Here is an 18857-nt window from a genome sequence, read left to right as displayed (position 1 = left end):
TAATCGTGATTATGCCAATGTTTATCTCGGGCACTATGAAGGCTGTTAAAACCCACTGATGAAACCCTACCTCAATGGAGTTAGAAGCCATTCACCATACAAACAATTTTAATTGTGGAATTCAAATCAAGATTACTCTTAATGGAAAAAGTATAAATACTTAAGTACTGCTAATCAAATTATTTCTGGTAGTAATTGGGAATACTTGGTTTCCTTCGCAGCTTTTGTTTAGTCTTGTCATTCTTGTTATCTTTCCTTGTCACTTAACAATTCCTGCAATGGAGTCTTCTCATCACCCTTTGAGAGACTATCCCAAAAGTCTGTATGTGCAAGCTAACCAGGTAGTTTTTAATGTGTGTACAAAGAAGGGAAACTAAGTTACCACAAACTTTCAAACTCCTAAGAAGGCCTTCCCCCATCTTGTCATCAGTATTCTGAAGTATTTCTTTGGGGTATTTTCTTTCATGAATATACAAAAGCCTTCAAATTATTCTTTCCAGATGTTTCTTACATACATTGTTAGAGGTGAAGATAAGAGCTACAAATAGCAACAATATACTTGAAACAAAAAATTAAACCATTATGTCTATTTTATTTTAAAGATAAATTCCACAGTGAAATTTACATTCTCCATGCACAACTTTATTGCATACAGCTCTTCCTGAACTTTGCAGTATTGTTAAAGTTTGCAATCACTTCCTTCATAGAGTTTCACTACTCCTTTTTTTATTTGTTTCATCCTTTCTGTAAAGGTGTTGCCTTTATAGTTATTAATGTTCATTTGCTTCTTAGCTGTGGTCACAAGGTGTTGCCTTTATAGTTATTAATGTTCATTTATTTCTTAGCTGTGGTCACAAGGGAGAAACAGTCTTTGTAGTAGTTCTACACCCTGGTAAAACGTAGAGTTTATTGCTGTTATTTTGACATGTTGGAAAATAAATTGACAACAAAAACCTTTATACATTATTAAAGGACAAGTGTATATAGATATCTCACAAAAGTAAATCATGATAAACCTTTTAATGGAATTACAATGAAAAAACACATCTTTTATACTTCTCAGGACAACTGCACTTACTGGTATCTCTTAATTCCTTGTTTAGTACCTTGCTGATTGACAAGCAATCAAGAAGATATTAGTTAAGTATCGTGTTCTAATGACTCTTTAAGTTGTGCTTGAAAAGATTTGAGAAAAAGACTAAAATAAAACTTAGGTCTAAAACTACTTTGAAAAATACCATAGCAGACCCTGTTAAAAGAGCAGGTCTGGATGGTACTTGCCATAGCACTTCTGGTATCTTTTTCTTGACCAGCTACATTTACTATTGATAGCTGTACTTCGATGCACTGAAGATTTGCATATTCTACACATTTAAACATATGCTGCAGCCTCAGTCCTAGTTTAAGTACAGTTGTCCACAGTTGATAAATCCATAGATTCTTCAAGGATACTTCAATTATATAGCATACTACTACTTGTGGTCATTTGACTATCGCCCTAGTAATTTCAAAGTGGCCCACCTGTACACTGTGAGAGGTTTGGGACTGTTTATTATCTTTCAAGGGGGCAAGGGATCGGTAAGACATTGGCAAACTGTACCTTCTATTCCCTTATCTCCCTGTCATGATGAAAGTTATTTTTAAGGCCCCCTCTACTATCAATTAATATTTAATGTCTTAACTTACAACTTACCCCTCTTCTCAAAAGACCATCTCCACCACACAGGCACACACTCATTCAATTATATACACACTGTCACATACTTAAAACTCTTAAATGTTAAGGTTTCTTTGTTTCCTTTCCTATGGTAGTAAGGATCCACTTTTTTCCTTTTTTGTCCTAGAGAAATCATGCACAAAATGTGACCACCAAAACTACATTGTACACAATCATGATCATGAATGATTTCCTAAATTGATTTCAAATCTTATGTTTTCCAAAAAAAAGAAAGCTATTTGTGGTATAAGATATTGTTTTATTTTTTATGAGAGTAATGTATTATAATTTGACACAATACCTTCGAAAGTAAATCATCATAATCCCCACCCCTTTTATAAATAATGAATGGTCCCTCATTTAGTTCCTGCTTGTAAATCACTGGTCCCATTTTGATCTTGTAGTTTCTGCTGCAATTGGCTTTTTAAATTTTCACTGAATTGAAGGGCTTGGCTTTGCAGTTCATCAATCTCTTTTTGAAGATCTTCATTAGTTTTAATCAACTGAGCAATTTGCAGGGTAAGTTTCATAAGCCCTGCCTGTCGCAATACAGAGGCAGTGCGGCTGAAGCGGTCTGAACTTCCATTATAATGTTTCTTGACCTTTCCTTTGCCGTGATGGTGTCTGTGATGATGGTGATTGTGGGTGTGATTTCCGGAACTGCCCTTTGATATCAAATCACCAGATGTTGATGGAGAGGTACTATAATGCCCACCCCTTTGAGGGTGCTTGGATTCTCCAGGTGAAAAGCTGGCACTACTAGTAACATTACAAGACCTTGGAATGCCAGTTACCGCTGGTCTTGGGACTATTATATCACCCTAGGAGACACAAAGACATTTTTAACCCTTTACACCCAAATATTGGTATTTATATTCTCCACAGTGATCTCTCTATGATTCTTGTGGTAATGACAAGGAGAATTTGTTCAACATCAGGAGTTTCTTAAATTTGTGATCATTTCCATTATTCTTGTGACCTTAACATTTGATTTGAGGGTGATACTGTAGGGAATAATTAGAAGCCAGTCATTCTGAGGGATTAAAGGGTTAAGGAAATATTTTACCTGATTCCTCAAACTCTAAATCAATCAATCAATGAATCAATCATTTATTCTACCCTATTGCAGTAACAACTGAATTACAGGGGGTGGTCGTGACATACATTTTGAAATTTGATAGTTACAAAATCATTAAATCTTTTGCATTTGCCAGTAGAGGCCAGATATGATTGTGAACCTGAGCGCAAATTATAACCATGGTAATAAACCAGTGGTGTAAAAAACCATAAGGTGACTTCTTTAATTTTTGGATTTTTTTTTTGTTTTACGAAAAACATGTTTCATTTAAACTAGTGGTGACATGAGCATGGTATATACACTGGCTTTTAAAATCGTGCTAATTAACAGCATCAGCTTGTCTGTATAACCTTGATTAACAATCGTTTGGGGCGCATGTAAGAATGATACGTTTTCTTTGACCAACCTGAAATTGAATTCTGTTATCTTTAAAGTCCTCTGCCATCTAACTCCTCGCTTAAAATGAAATCAGCCAACATCAAATTGTAACTTGAAAAAAAAAAAAATAAAACAGGTAACATTAATATCACTGAACAACTCTGAAGCTTTCAAGTCAAGTCTAGGCAATCTATAAATATGGTTTGTCTGATAAGTCAACTAATGCTTTTTGAACCATTTGAGAGTCTTTATTGTCGAATCTTGGGTTATCTACCCGTCAGTATTATTAAACGAAGTTTGTTGAAACGCGTAGCACCGAATGATGGAAAGATGAAGACGGAAAGATTCGAAAGATTTTCTCTTTCATACCGTAAAGTGAATATTCCATGCCAAGTCTAGACGCAGCAACACTCAATAGAATTAATTCTAGAACGTCGGAGTTTTTAAGTATATGATTTCAAAAATCAACAAATAGTTTCTATGCTGGCTTAGGAGGGATACCAGATATGTTACTTCTATGTTTTATCTTGCAAAATGTGTGAGACGTTCACGAAAAGTTCCATCTGGTTCACTGAGTTCATGCGAGACAAAAAATTATCACAAACCTCTTAAAAACCTTTCTTGTCGAAATCCAATCGCCTCTTACGATCATTCGGCCGACAAACGAGTACAGAGAGGTTGTAGCATTCTTTATGGTAATAATGATAATAGTTTAAAGCAGTTTTCCTTTGGAACGCAGTCGAGTACCCTTTTGTGATGTTTTCAAAGCTTCTGCATGACATTACGTAATTGAGTGCAAACAAGTCACTAATGTTCAAACGTGATCACTTGACATGACAAACGTGACTGTGATGTCTGACATGATTTCCCATCACATTTCTGAAATGTTCCTGTATTTGTTTTTCTTCTGGTAAATTTGAATTATTTTAAGTAAAGTGCGCATCGAAATCGCTGATAAGCATAGATAATGATTTTAACTTTGCCGTAAACGAAGGAAAAATAGACTTCAAATGCTGGACTTGTTTCACGTGCTATGATCGATCTATGAATTTTTAGCTGCACACGACTTTTGAGACGTACCAATGAGTAACAGAGAAAGGCCCTTGAAGGTGGTACGATTCTGTTGTGCAGTAGGAACGCGCATTCTGTAAATCAAAGTGTTCAACACAAATCTCCAAAACATTTGGAAATAAAACTGAATACAATGGCCATACCCCACCTTGTCTGCAATGCGCTGTGTTTACACATTTTTTCGCCTCCCACTTATTTCTACTTAACAAGATCATCTGAGAACGATTCACATCTTTTCTGTCACCGAAACCTACGCGAACTTATTCAAGGGAAAAAATTACGAGATACACAATTCATAGAAGTAAGTACATATCGCTATCTTACTCTTCTTTCGCTTACCTTTTGAGTTTATAATTTGTTATGTCGCAAACTCGGCCTAAACTCTGATTGTGAACAAACTAAGGTTCTTTCGTTGACTTTTGATTATTCAACGCTTGTTAGGACGCAAACAGCTTTGCTTCGATTGTCTATTACCATCACACGAGGTAGCGGCACGTGTAGTGCGAAACACACGAGACATCCGCACGTGGGACTCCAGCACGTGCGGCCTGTAAAAGAAATCGATTAAGAGGAAAAGTCTTTCACCCTGAAAAGTCGTTTTCTGGATATCTTCGTAGGAAAATCAAGGAAAAAGAAGTTTTTTCCCTCGTTTCTTTCTTTTTTTTTGTTTTTCGGTGTGTTGTTTCGGTCGCAGTCATATCATATCTGTGTTTGCGCAAGATACCACGTGCTCGTTTACCCTACAGCCGAGGATACCTGGCACGAGTTCCGGTCTACTTTCAGTGTCAGTTTTCTCCGTCAAACGAAATACTCAGGGCAATGAAAATGTTTATAATTTCCTCGTTGGAAGTCTGTTCGATTTGAAAAAACAATTTATATTTTTAGACTAGTAGTAGTAGTATCTTAAGTTAAACTCGGTAAAAAAAAAAAATCTTCAGTAGAAACAACAATTATCGATATACAATATTAAATTGCCTCTAATGATAAAAAATTTTGACAACTAATATATACCGTGCAAGGCGATAAAACGTAAAGTGTGCATGTAAAAGTGACAAATTTAAATAAAATTTAAATAAATAGTTTTGCGCGTATGGGGTCTGATTGTGTGTTCAAGCATGGCCTTTTCTTCTTTACATGTCCAGCCACCTCATTTACATGTCATTAAATAAGAATAGCGTCTATTGTGTCATGCCTTGCTCCTCAAAGCCTCCCGACACATATAAATGAGGTGGACGGGTATTCTGAAGTTGCTCCCACTTCTTTAAGACGGAAAAGTTGTTGGTAAGGTCGCCGATGGTTTCCAGACCGTGGTCGTTCTTTAAGTGCTTGCCAATTGTTGAATAACGGTGCGGTGTTCGTCGATACGTTGTGTAAGTGTCGGCTGGTGTAGCCGACATACTCTGCATCACACAGATCACATTTACAACTGTACACAACGCATTGTTGACTAATTATGGGTGGTTTTGGCTCGCACATCTTGAGGTCTTCACATATTTTGCGACTCTTGAACACAGGTTGAAGAGTGTGATCGATTTGTTGCTTAGATCTGATAAGTGTTTTTTCGCTGCATCAGCTGACTTTTGATCTTTAAAAGGCAAAACCACTTGGTGAACAGAATTTTTGTTGGTGGACTGAGCTTGCACATCAGGGTTTTTCCCCCTCACTGAGGTGACAAAGTGACAGATAGTGGACTTGATTAGGCTTTCGGGGTACTTGAGGTTAGTAAACATCACCTTGAGATGATCACATTCAGATTTGAATGACTCCCAGGTGGATGACAAATGAAACGCACGATTTAACATGGTCTTGAGTAGCGATTTCTTGTACCTCTCATCTACATGGCTTTGGTGGTGAAGAAGGAGGCCGGTGTTTGTTGGTTTCCGATAAACACTAGTTTCCAGTTTGCATCCTTTCTTGAGCACTTCCATACCGCCGGATAAAGGGTAATTTGTTATTAAAATGCTAGTTCCATGGTGAAATTTATGGATGGATGACAGCTATTAAGCGTTGATAAGAAATCTTGTGCTGCTGGTACATTTTTCATTGTAGTAAATGTGTCATTCACGTACCTTCTATAAAATTCAGGGAGCTTGTTGTCTTGTTCTAGCTTCTCTTCGATAGAACAGAGAAAGGCGTTTGCCACGAGTGGACCCAAAGGGAAACCCATTGCCACGCTGTCGATCTGTTCGTAAAGCTTGCCATCAAACTGGAATAGTTGATTTATAGTTGCAACCTCTAGAAGTCGAACTGGGTCAGGTTTTGTAATGTTAAGGTTGTGTGTAACATTGAACCAGTTGTCAACAAACGCCTTCTCAGCGATGGTTCCGATAGTTTCTTGAAGCGGTACATTAGTGAATAGTGACGTGACGTCAAAGGATACCAAAATGTCATTCCGGTCGATGACAAGGTTTTGAATCTCTTCAGCTGAAAGAGAAGGTACGTATGATGCACGATCCTTCGCAGTAGATAGCGCTATTTATGCAATAGCGAAAATCAGACCTGAAAAAAATCAGGCCTGTAAGGGATTCGAACCACTGACCTCTGCGATACTAGTGCAGCGCTCTACCAATTGAGCTAACAAGCTAACTGGGAGAAGGCCGTTAAGTTGATTCGTAATAAACCCGTGCAGGCCTGATTTTTTTCAGGTCTGATTTTCGCTATTGCATAAATAGCGCTATCTACTGCGAAGGATCGTGCATCATACATATTTAATATCGCAGTTCAAAATATATGAACTTCATATATTCATTGTAAAAGAGAAGGTATCCGATATTGTATAGCGATTGACTGACAAGGACTTCAATTTTTGATCGAGCCACGCGGCGAGGGCATAGTTGTTTGTAGAATAGGTCTCATTGATAGTTTCTCTTTGTGTGTCTTTGGAAGTCCATAAAGATGGGCAAGGCGTGAACCCGCCTGACAAACACAATCGGCAATCTGCTTTGGTAAAATATTCCGTACTACAGATTCGAGATGTTTCTCCTTCTGCAGAAGGAGGTGGTAAACTAATGCTTTACTGGTCGGCCTCTCGTTGTTGGTCTTTGTAAGCTGACAGGGGTAAACTTCGATGTATCATTGATAGATGATGCCTGACTCAGCAGGTTAACATAATCAGATTTTTTCATGATGACTACAACAGTGCCTTTATCCGGTTTGGTGACAACGATGTTGCTAAGTCGTTTTAATTGCTGTATAGCCCTTTGCAGTGGTTTTGGCGGCTTCGGTGATTTGCACTCGATGTCTTTAAGTGCGATGGATCGAAGGATCGCGGCGGCTAAAGCTCTTTCTTGTCATCAGCAAGAATACGATCCAGTTTCCAATAGAACTTTTCGAAACTCGCTTGTATATCGATGGCAGATATGCACTATGGGAGGGAGAACTTTAAACCTCGGCAGAGAACAAGCTTTTGGAAGAATGAGAGTTTGTGTGATGAGATATTTTGTAGGTGCTTGTCAACATCTCATGATCCTTGTTTAAAAGTTTCACTATCTTTTTGGTGTGTTTGGCCATTACACTCTCAATGTGTTTCTTCCATAGTTTTGTCATAGTTCTTACGATGCACATGTTTTGGAGCGGCGAGCAGTTTAGACGGATTTCGTCGTAAATCGCGTTAATCTCATCCTTCAGGTTCAGGGTCGCCTTCGGTTTGAACTTTGATCTAAGTTCTTCTCTGGTGACATTAGTACTGAATTGTGGGCTTCTTGGAAAGTAGCTTGTAGCTAAGTGTGGAGCCACATTAAATAAGAACTACTACGACTACTACTGTTAGGAAGCCTTCGACCACTTTTTAGACTTTGTCTGATAAACTTTGGCAAGAGTCGGTGTCAGCTCGAAATTCTGGCAAAGATGAAGAAACTCAATAGCTCCATCATTCAAGAAACGAGCCCCTGAATTTGTTTCCCCTTAATTATTGTAATCTTCACCTCTATAAAGCGGTTGCGTTCACCTTTTACCAAGTTCGAACAGCCTTTTTCAGTACTGTCTTCCATTTGTATTGAACGGCCACTTAAGATGGAACCACTCAAATAATACTAAGCATAATATTTCAAGTAAAATTTAATTAATTTTTATCTTCCGAAAAGTACTACTTAAAAGTGACTTCTTGTACTCAAGTTGTAAATTGAAATTATGGCATGAAATGGTTATCGTTTCTTAAAATACCTCTATTCTGTGGAACTGTGTTAGGCGGATCACCTGTATTAAGTGGTACCGGGGGTGACCGCCATATCAAACTCACGGGGTACAAAAAGTCTCTTACTGAATTTCGTGACCACGCCCACTTCATCGGCCCACTCAAATCGAGTGCGATTTTTGGATGTTATATCATCTTGCCGACTCTCTGTATAAAAAGTTAACAATGTACCACCGAAATATTGAACTATAATATCATGGCTTTCCATTTTGTGTATTTTCGTACTACAAAGTAAAGTTTTTCCCTCGTCATTTTCACCTTTTCCCGAGCGGGTCCGTCAAAATTAAGAAGGCGTTCGTGGTCAAAACAAGACCGAGCAAGGAGTCTTAGGCGATTTCTCTCTTACGCAAGCGCAAATTGAAAATGTACCGCCAAAATCAAAGAGAGGAACAAATTTCCTTTGTTTTGATATGTAAATTGTCGAACAAGGAGCAGACTGAACCTCGTCAAATGGCTAGTCAAAACAGCCACACCTTCCTCCTCTTGCTCGTTTCCTGTTTTATGAGTGTGAAAGCAGTGGGAGAAGAATCGGGTAGCTCGGAAAGCGCTTCACCATCGTTTACTTACGAGATAAACAAGTAAGATTTGTTAAGTTATTTTCTGAAAGAGTCGGAATAAATACATTTTTTTCAGGTTAGATTGCTGTTTTTACCCTAAACGTCGTCCAATAATTTTTTGTTGCAGCCTACTAATCTATACAATTTCGAATGAATATATTCAGATGCTTCACCGTCCCCGAAGGGGCTTCTGTTCTGGTGTACCGGTTCACAAGGGAATTACCATTGTTCTTTCTTTGTTTAGGAGTTATCGGTTAGCTATTGTGTATTGTTTGGTCTTTTGTATTGGCTCTTGTGAACCGATACACGAGGACAGAACCCCGAAGGGTCTCCACTCATCGAAGCGTGTACTGTAGCCAATGTAGTGAATTTTCAGTCTCTTGTTGGGTTTGTCAACCTCCGTGACTTCAATATCATACAATTTTTCTATCTTTTCTCTGTGAAATGACCTTTTTAACAGGGGTGTATGCTGAGTATTCGTTGCAGAATCGCTTTGGTTCTCTTATCTCTCTCTTTGGCTTTTCCGCCATTTTGAAAATTTGCTCAGGAGGGCATCTGGGTTAGCGGCCGCGCCAGGCTGGAACCGACAAAAACAAATGTTCATCGCACTGGGGAAACAGTTTGATATGCTCATAAGTTTGTCTGTATGCATATTATCCCAAAACGGAGGGGAGGGAGGGCGCTCTCATATGTAAAATGCAAGAGGAAGAAGTCGACGTACAAACATTTTGGAGGAAGGGCTCAGAAAAAAGGGGCTCTCTGGTGTGTCTTCTCAAAGGCGTGCTTCACGTAGTCGTACAGTCGTAAAACGTGAGATAGAAACTATTATAGCCCCCCCCCCCCTGGTCCCCCTTCCCCCAGTAAGAAAGAATCGAAGCAATGACGGTCACTCGGCCTTAATAGGTACACGAAGGTGAACAGACAGGAGGCATAGAAGTCGCTGGTGTCAGGTCTTTCAGATGAGCTTCTTACACTGTACTTTTTCCTGGACAAGTCGCTGTGATCATGCACGACTTCTAACGGCGAGAAATAACCGTTGTAGGGAAAATGCTTTTCATAAAAACTATGAACGTTACAAAAAATGAATTGTCCTTAGGACTTCCAGTCAAGCTTTTTTTCCAACTTAATTAATCAAGGTTTGCATTGGAAAGCTGTAGACAGGAAATCTTGGCAAAGAGTGCACGGTACGATGCCCATTAAAGGCCATGCTATTGACACTATGTATGAAAACTGAAGATTCGCATCTTTGAAATGGCAATCGCCACTTTAAACTAACAATCGCCACTAAAACTGGCGTCGCCATTTCGAACTGCTGATGGCCACTTTAAACTGGTGCCACATGCTTTCATCTGGCGACCGTAACTTTAAACGAACGATCACCACTTTCAACTTGAATTTGATCAATTACATCCCCGAAGTTTCTGTTTCGATTCACTCTTAACTACTGCAGTTTCCCTCGTAGTAAACATCATGCATGTTACATAATAGCACTGCAGTAATTCTTAAATGTCATGCTTATACAGCAGCTACTTTTTCGTCTAATAATCTGGCTTGATAAGATTCGTTTAGTCTTGTTAACGAGTCTGCAGCGCAGTACTCGATGAGATCTCGTGCGTGCAAAGGCGAATCTGCCATGCGAAATGTATGGTATAAGAGAAGAAAACCTCGTGCGTGCATATGTCATAACTAGCGACTGGTTTGACAGCAGGCACTGAGTTTTGTAGAAATTCTTTTGGCGATGGAGCCACGCGAAGAATAGATTGCAGTATTACCCGGCTAACTTCCATTAAACGTTCTGTTCTAACTTGCCGCAGAGTTGATAGCTAGCACTAGACTTGAAAATTCGAGTTGTAGCATTTTTGTCGTTCAAGGCTCTTGGTGGATATTCAGTAAATTACGAGACTGAATAGTGAAACGATTCCGTCTATTCCGATAGTTAAACGCAGACAAAATGCATATAAAGAGTTACAAGTTGGCCACAATTTCCTCTGGCTAGTCTGAGGTAGTCTGACGTGAAAAATCATATACCAAAATCGTTTTTTGCCGGACATGTGGTCGCGACATTTCAAATGTTTTACCGGCGGATTGTACAAAATGACCATCAATCTGCTAAACTTTTTTACTTATTCCCGGCCCGTACTTACCTCTAAAGAGACTTGCAGACCTCAAAGAAAGCTTGATTCGATTTGAAGACGGATCATGCGACGACAACTGTTTGAATTTCCAAACGGAGGAATCTGTTATGTGATTTGTCTTCACCGGATGCAGGCTTTGAACGCAACGTTTATTATCACACGAGATCTCTGCACGTTTAAGGTACAACCCACGTGCTTACTTCACGTGCAGAAGACATATTGGATAATTTGATACCCGAAGAGTTTTAAACAAGTGGGGATTGGTAACGATTGTTTACAAAGATGGCGGCCGCAACGGCAAGGTTTGCTCTTTTTCCTCAAAAATAAGTTATCTGAATTGTTTAATAAAGTCTATCAAATGTATCCAAAATTCTCCTTTACGAATGTTCTGTCTTTAGAAAGTACGCCAATGATATGCTTCTTCTCCATACGTTTGTCACTGGGGATGAAGACATCGAAATTCTTCTTGCGAATGCCTTAAGCGAAGTTCCGTGTGGTGTTGACTTAGGTTTTAAAATTGACCTTGAAAGTCTGGACGAGCAAACTTACATCGACCTGTTTAGGTAACACCGATTTTGAATTATAGTCGTGATAACAAAGGTAGGGTATTCGAACTCTCCAAACCTTACAACTTTTCGACACAGGTTTAGCAAAAACGATCTTAGAGTACTACACGCTCTTTCAATACCTGCTGTGTACAAGTGTCCAAATGGAACTGTGGCTGGTGGTTTGGAAGCACTGCTTATCCTACTACGAAGATTGACATATCCAAACTGTTTGTGTGATTTGTGTCAGTTGTTTAGGAAGACCCGAGCCGGAACTCAGCATGACAGTCCATGAAGTAACTCTTTTTTTTTATTTTTTGAGTTGGGGGGGGGGGGGGGAGGTCAGCATTAACCTGTGTAAATAAATGGCCCTACCCTTATCACTGAGTGCATTTTTCAGACACGTGGGACATAATAGACAGAACTAGTATTCCCTGGTAGTATTAACTAGTATTAATATTTTATAAAACATTTCAAAAGCTAATTAAGGGTATTCCATGTATTTGAAACACCTCCCTAAATGTCTTCTTTCAAGCCACCTGTTTATTGACCTTTTCCCCCACCTTTTAAAAGTTCTGAATGACATATACATCAGGTGGAACCACTCATTGGAAAACTTGGACCAGAACTGGAATGATGCAGCAGTCATTTGCAGAAGCCATTCACAATGCTGGAAGACCACTAGACAACTACTGGGGTTTTATTGATGGCACGCTGAGGCGCAAACTCATAAGAAACCGGCTAATTTTGTTTTCTGGGTACAAGCAGGCCATCATGGTTTGAAATTCCAGGTAGACAGGACATCTGGCCAAATATAGTGCTAATGTTATTTTTTGTCCATTTAATAATTGGATGTTAACCCAGTTTGTGTTAATTTGCATTTTTGCATATGCTGAAGTTAAAAAATATCTTAAATATTGTTTCATTTTTCAGAGTGTTGTTTGTCCAAATGGTTTGATAGCAAACTTATATGGCCCCAATTGCTAGACATCACCATGATGCCTTCATGCTTCATGAGAGTAATTTAATGCCCAGGCTTGAAGGAAAGTTCAGGGCTCCACATATATCCAGCCTGTATGGAGATCTGGCCTACCCTCTCTGACAGCATTTACTTACCCCTTATAGAAGAGCAATGCTATCTCCAGCTCAAGAGTTGTTCAACAAAAGAATGAGTTAAGTTTGGGAATCCGTTGAATGGGTATTTGGGAAGGATGTGCAGTATTTTGCATTTCTTGATTTTAGGAAAAATCTCAAAGTCCTTTTGAAACCAATTGGAAAATAATATGTTGTCGGCGTACTTTTGATTAACTGCCATACTTGTCTATAAGGTAGTGTAACTTCAGATTACTTTTCCTTGCCTCCCCCTGACCTACATACATACCTTAATTGATAATTAAACTGACAAATACAACTTTAACTCAAAAACTTTACCTACATTTTTCATGAATTCTTAAATTACAGATATCAAACTTTGATAAGTTTCTGTACTCAGATAAAAAGCCACTTCCATAACTTTTTAACTTCTCTTACACAAGAATGAAATATTCAACCCAACATAAAAAGTCAACAAGAAGTCTCATGCCAGCATGCAACATTAATTTTGTAGTGCTACTTTTTGGAGCCCATAAAAGCTTTTAATAATTCAAGCTGCATGTTCACTTGTTGCTCCTGGAGGGAAATGCATCTATTTTCAACTTCTAATTGCTCTTGCTTAAGTTTAGTTTCAGCCTCAAGTGCATCACGTTTGTATTCTAGCTCCTGGGTTCTCAGAGCTTGTTCTAACTCCTTCTTTTTGACAGGTATGACATCACATCTGGTCAACCTGGTTGCTTTCTTTTTTTTGGCTTTCTTAGTACAATAATAATTATTCAACAACAAACATATGAAACATATGTGTGAACTGCGGTTATGAGACGTATGAGAACGATCCTTCGCAGTAAAGCACTATTTGAGCAATAGTGAAAATCAGACCTGAAAAAAATTTCAGGCCTGTACGGGACTCGAACCACTGACCTCTGCGATACTAGTGCAGCGCTCTACCAATTGAGCTAACAAGCCAACTGGGAGCAGGCCATCAAATTAATTCGATATAAACCCGTAGATGATAAATCAAACAACAACAAACATATGAAACATATGTGTCCCGTACAGGCCTGAAATTTTTTTTTTTCAGGTCTGATTTTCACTATTGCTCAAATAGTGCTTTACTGCGAAGGATCGTTCTCATACGTCTCATAACCGCAGTTCAGAACAGGGATGGTTAATTTTAGCATCCCTCAATTTTAAAATTTAAGTGTCAAGTGAGTAACTGCTGTACTTCTCTTCAGTGTTTCCAAAGCCTTATCCCTAAATTCTTTTGGTTTATTTTTATCCTCTTCATTTTTTTCTTGCCCTTCTTGCTCTGCTGCTGTAAGTCATCAACATAAGCCCTGATATCATCTAAAAGTTGATGAACTTCATTATACCGCTCCTCCTCCCCGCCATTTGATCGAGAAACATCAAACAATTTCTTTGATTGTCAACTTCAGCATTGACTCCCATGCCATATTTTGCAGTGCTAGTGCTTTTGGGAGACATAACCGTGGGAGCACTTCTCAGAAATCCCCCAAATTACCGCCACAAATTGATATCGTTTCAGAGTTCAACCCTCGCATTTGAGATCCAAAGTCAATCCAGTTTGAGGCGCTTTCTTTACCGCTAAAATTTAAAATTGGGAAAAATATTTCAACAGACTTGCAATAACATTGCCAAGGAGTCAAACAATTCAAAACGTCTTAAAAACTCACTCGTTTCTCCATCATGTAGCTCGTCCTTCTCGTACTACCGTACTCGGAATTCTTCTACGGGTAAACAGGTCTCTACCCCGGGAAAACGGCTGGGTCAACCGGGTAAGATCGATGACGTCATCGCAAAATGAAAAAAAAACATGGCGCTACCCGTAACCCCTACACCGATTTCGGGGTATCTTTGAGGTCTCTATTATTACGCCTCTCTATTTGGTAAAGGGCTGCCATGGTAAAAATCCTTATGTACCGCACGGCCGTGCATCCATAACAACATGAGCAGTTTCCCTTCGGCTGAGAGTCCCACCGAGTTTAGCCCCGAGTTTCAAAAAGTGTTTTTCCGTTCTCATCCTGATTGAAGTAGACCTTTGGCGCCCAAAATGAAATGCAAATATGCTATTTAATACTCGTTTCGAAAAACAATGACTACGTAGCTCTTTCAAGCGACGAAATTAGTTGGGGGTTACTTCATTCCCAAACGCGAAAACAAAAATGAGTTTTCCGACCCAGGACAATAACTGAATGGAACAAACTCCCAATAGAAACTGTTTCCAGCCAATCCCTCCGTATTTTTAAAAGCAAACTAACTTAAATTTATTTATCGGTAGTTTTAAATAGTTTTTAATAATTTTCAATAGTTTTTAATAATGTTGTATATTTAGTATAGCTTCACTTATTATTATCTTAGAGTTGGCGTGATGTCCTAAACGATTTTGCCGACATAACGATATTTAGATTTAGATTTAGACCTCACCTGAGACTTTGCGACGCTTGGGACTCTTCATTAGAACGGTAAATATTATTTTAAAGGCTGATATGTACCAAAAGTGTTGTTCAATAGCAGATTTTATTTTGAAATCAGACAATTTTCAGAATTATCTGATTTCAAAAGTGATCTCGTGCGTGGGAAATTAACGTCTCCTACCCTCTTGGTTGTGTGGGGTGAAGAGCCAGCGACAGGGGCAGAAACTTCTCCTTTAAATCTTAAATATAAAGGTTTGGAAATATAAATTTTGCCTTCCATGGAGAGGGGTGGGGTAGGTTGGGTCATTTTAGCACTCCCTACTGCCCCCCCTTACTTTTGTGTCCCTTCTTCCTTTGGTAACAGATTTAAAACCCACATGGCGCTAAATCATTTATGAAAATTTGGAACTAATGTTAATATGCCTTCATCGTATTTTCATAATTCAAATTAATTTTAGCTTGTCGAGCCAACAAAGGTGATAAACAAGGAAACAAAGAATAAGTTATTATCCGGTATTTAGGTGAAGCGTTCATAATGCGGTTCTTTTCTATTAATGTTTCATGGTCTTTCATATTAGTTCGTATACAAAGTTGTTTGACAATGAAGTGTAAACATGAAAACAGCTGGAGTAGAGGAATTTGCACTTAATTATATAATTCAACAGATCTTCTTATCCACCCGGAATAATTCTCTACATATTTTGTTGACATGATCAAAAACAAAATATAGTTTCCTCTTCTTTTTTTATTTTTATTTTTTTACCAGAGATACTTTTCTCTTTCTCTATGAAGTTGAAGCAATTTACGCCCTCAGTTTTCCATTGCTATTCAAAATTTTCGTTTCCCCTTTCACATAATCGAAACAAAAGGGGAACGCATTGTATTTTAGTTGTTAATGATGCAAACAATCTCTCTGGCAATGAAAACGAAATTAATAATTCAAAATACGATTTTTGTGCTTAGTTCGAGAAATTCTTCTGAAAAAACAGGTAATATTTTTATTCAGTGCGAAAAATTATCACTGTTTACTGATTATAAAGACCTTTGATTTCGAGAGTTCTCTTTATATACTTAGATAAGTTCAAAAATAAAAACGGTGGTATCGTTTGAACCTGAGCTTGCAACCCCTTCAACATAATAATTATATCAGTTTCGTGTAACTATGATTCTGCTGTGCCGTTTCTCATTGTTTGTGGTTTTCACATTTCCTCTTTAAGTATTAAAGATGTACAGTTTATTTGTGATAGGGACTTATTCGGGTGTATCATCTTCCCTGAAGTCTTTTTAAATGAAAGAGATTGAATTGAGGGCCAATAGTTTGTATCAGTTCTGTTTGAATTACCTCAATCACTTTTCGAACTGGACGTGATTGAGATTAATTAAATAGTACTGAGCTGATTAATGAGTTGCGTTGTGAGAAGAAATATCAGTTTGTGAGAGGGTAAATAGTTGAGGATTGCATCACTAAAGAGAAGGTTGACCAGAATGGGGTTATGTCCATCAACAGGTCCATTAGATGAAGAGGACGAGGGGGAAGAACAAACTTTTCGAAAACCTAAATACTACCGAGGGAGAGATGGTCCAAAGTTTCGCGTCATGAACTTCACGAAAGACTACGAGTATCGTCAGTATGAACATGCGACGTGGATTTCAGCCCGAATGGAAAAAATGGACGTCAACAAGGGACTCAGCAAAGGTGAAAAGACCCTCGCTCGCTATTTCAATGGGAAAAACGGGCCGGAAAAATTCATGGATTTGACCTGTCCGCTTAAACTGCGAATGGAATTTGGAGAAGACGAAGAATTGGGCGTCGGAGAGTTTATCCTATCGCTGCATCTTCCCTATGAAAATTCAAACCGGCCTCCAGCTCCAAGAGAAGGTGGCTTGTTTATTCAAGATATGGCCGAGCATTTTGCTTACGTGTCAAGCTTTGAAGGGTTTGCCACTGAAGAGAAATGGCTGGAGGAAATCATGACTTTGAAGAGGGTTTTAGATAATGAGAGAAAGAGGTACGATAAAGAAGTGGTCTTCATTGCGAGGTATGAAAATCTTCTTCACCTGGGGAAGAAGAGAAACGAAATCATATTTGTTGTTGCGAACGATTAAGCGAGGCTTAAAGAAGTTTAGTTCAGAATTGAACTCAAACTGAACTTGCAACTTCCAATTCTTGTTTTAAGAATTGTGTTATTGGAAATATTTTGAAGGATTTGAAAAATATTATTGAACTAGTCTTTCCTCTTTGACCACAGAGGGAAATAAAACACAGGGAACAAGTACACTCAATGTACTGTTACTCATTGTCACCGATAGTTGAAAAATTTTTACTTGAACCAGTTTTAAGAGCCCTTGCACCTCCCATTAATAAAGCAAACAAGTTTGATCATCAGACTAAGTGGCCACATAGATAGTTAAGAAAAAAGAGCGAATTTTTTCAATCTCACTCTGATCAAAATCATTCAAGGAGAAAAACTTGTGATAAATCCTTTTATGTTGTTCGGTCCTAAACGCTCATCATCTAATAAATTGTCGTGAGGGGTATAGTTTGGACGTTCCTTTCGCGAGAGTTCACGAGAACTGAACTTCCATTTGCCGAATTAATTTTAACTGAACTTTGTAATGTGATAAACATCTGAGTCACTACTTCAACTTCACCGCTACCCCGGAGATTTATACTTTCTTCATTCCATCACAATTTTATTAAATAATGTTTCTCTTTTAATAATGAATACACTATCTTAACAATTTTTCGTCGATCTTTGGTGTTGGGCCTTTCTACCAAAGTAGAACCTAACGATTACCGATGAACGATAATTTTACAAGAATAAAAACAAGCAAACAAACAAAACTTAATTTAAAGTATCTTGACGAAGCTCTTTGAAAAGTTGCACTGAGTTTCTCGGCAAACACAGCCTTATTTATAAGAATAAAAAAGCGCATCACACCGCATTGATTAGTTAAACTGCACTTTGCCATCATGCAGCTTCAAGTAACTCTACACCAATACACCGGTATTATTTAGTTATAACAAGTGAACCGAAGGACGGGCCTTTAGAAAGAAATAGAGGGAACAACAAAGGAAAAATGAGAGTGTTGTCCATCTGAACTCATGGAACAAAACATGAAATATTGGAATTCACTACTTGTTTTACTAGTGGCCTTTCCTACAAGTTCAAAACGTACTTTCATTCATTAATGGAAAACTACATACTTTCGAAAAAATACTATCAATTTTTTAGGATTACCACGATAGAAACCCCCTAAGTGCGAACTTATAACTACAATGAGCCCAATCGAATCTAGACTCAAAGTTCTAAAATGTTCTTTTAACTAAGACTACAACGAGTAGCTTGTGTGGGGAATAACTTCAGATTAGAAGAAAATAATTATTTTCAGAATTACTTCAAAGTTTGAATGTAACGGAAATTGTACTTATCAACATTTACCCAAATATCTAAATGCGATGGTTCAACCAATCAGCCACAACTATGTTACCATCACTCAGAGCTACTTTAGATATCGGCAGGTTGAACTCTGGATGAAAACGTTTTCAGAAGTTGGTTGCCCTTCTCGGCAACAATGATATTTCCATTCCTGTCAACAGATAAACCGAATCCACTGAACCAAAGTTCTAAAATGTTCTTTTAACAAAGACTACAA

At 38.3% G+C, this 18857-nt stretch overlaps 2 protein-coding genes, 1 non-coding gene and 3 pseudogenes across 7 annotated transcripts; 2 read left to right on the top strand and 4 right to left on the bottom strand.

The window, feature by feature from the left end:
* Positions 1-572: 572 nt before the first annotated feature.
* LOC111330162 (uncharacterized) lies at positions 573-11938 on the bottom strand. 3 transcript variants are annotated; one of them, XM_022934987.2, is made up of 3 exons: positions 11817-11938; positions 3202-3284; positions 573-2538 (listed from the first exon to the last, which is right to left on the bottom strand). In XM_022934987.2, the coding sequence occupies exons 2-3, from the start codon at positions 3238-3240 to the stop codon at positions 2074-2076; spliced, it is 504 nt and encodes a 167-aa protein (XP_022790722.1). In that variant the 5' UTR covers positions 3241-3284; positions 11817-11938; the 3' UTR covers positions 573-2073. The 3 variants fall into 3 exon arrangements, with proteins under 3 accessions (XP_022790722.1, XP_022790719.1, XP_022790721.1); XM_022934984.2 differs by lacking the exon at positions 11817-11938 and adding an exon at positions 4584-4929; XM_022934986.2 differs by lacking the exon at positions 11817-11938 and adding an exon at positions 3779-4525.
* Positions 5056-11324, bottom strand: LOC148717528 (uncharacterized; annotated as a pseudogene). Its single transcript, XR_015994839.1, has 2 exons — positions 11138-11324; positions 5056-6668 (listed from the first exon to the last, which is right to left on the bottom strand). The product of XR_015994839.1 is annotated as an uncharacterized LOC148717528 (transcript).
* On the bottom strand, positions 6687-8233 carry LOC111330169 (uncharacterized). The gene is made up of 2 exons (XR_015994819.1): positions 8168-8233; positions 6687-7647 (listed from the first exon to the last, which is right to left on the bottom strand). It is a non-coding gene; the product is annotated as an uncharacterized LOC111330169 (transcript).
* LOC111330163 (uncharacterized) lies at positions 11322-13468 on the top strand (annotated as a pseudogene). The gene is made up of 6 exons (XR_015994880.1): positions 11322-11430; positions 11527-11691; positions 11773-11969; position 12163; positions 12247-12464; positions 12607-13468. The product of XR_015994880.1 is annotated as an uncharacterized LOC111330163 (transcript).
* Positions 13282-14471, bottom strand: LOC148717527 (uncharacterized; annotated as a pseudogene).
* Positions 14472-15771: 1300 nt separating this feature from the next.
* Positions 15772-18336, top strand: LOC111330168 (heme-binding protein 2). The gene has a single exon (XM_088743805.1). The coding sequence runs from the start codon at positions 16686-16688 to the stop codon at positions 17304-17306; it is 621 nt and encodes a 206-aa protein (XP_088599931.1). The 5' UTR covers positions 15772-16685; the 3' UTR covers positions 17307-18336.
* Positions 18337-18857: the final 521 nt, after the last annotated feature.

The sequence above is a fragment of the Stylophora pistillata genome, chromosome 13, assembly GCF_964205215.1.
Source record: "Stylophora pistillata chromosome 13, jaStyPist1.2, whole genome shotgun sequence".
NCBI classification, from domain to species: domain Eukaryota; kingdom Metazoa; phylum Cnidaria; class Anthozoa; order Scleractinia; family Pocilloporidae; genus Stylophora; species Stylophora pistillata.
This window is presented reverse-complemented; position numbering and strand designations above follow the sequence as displayed.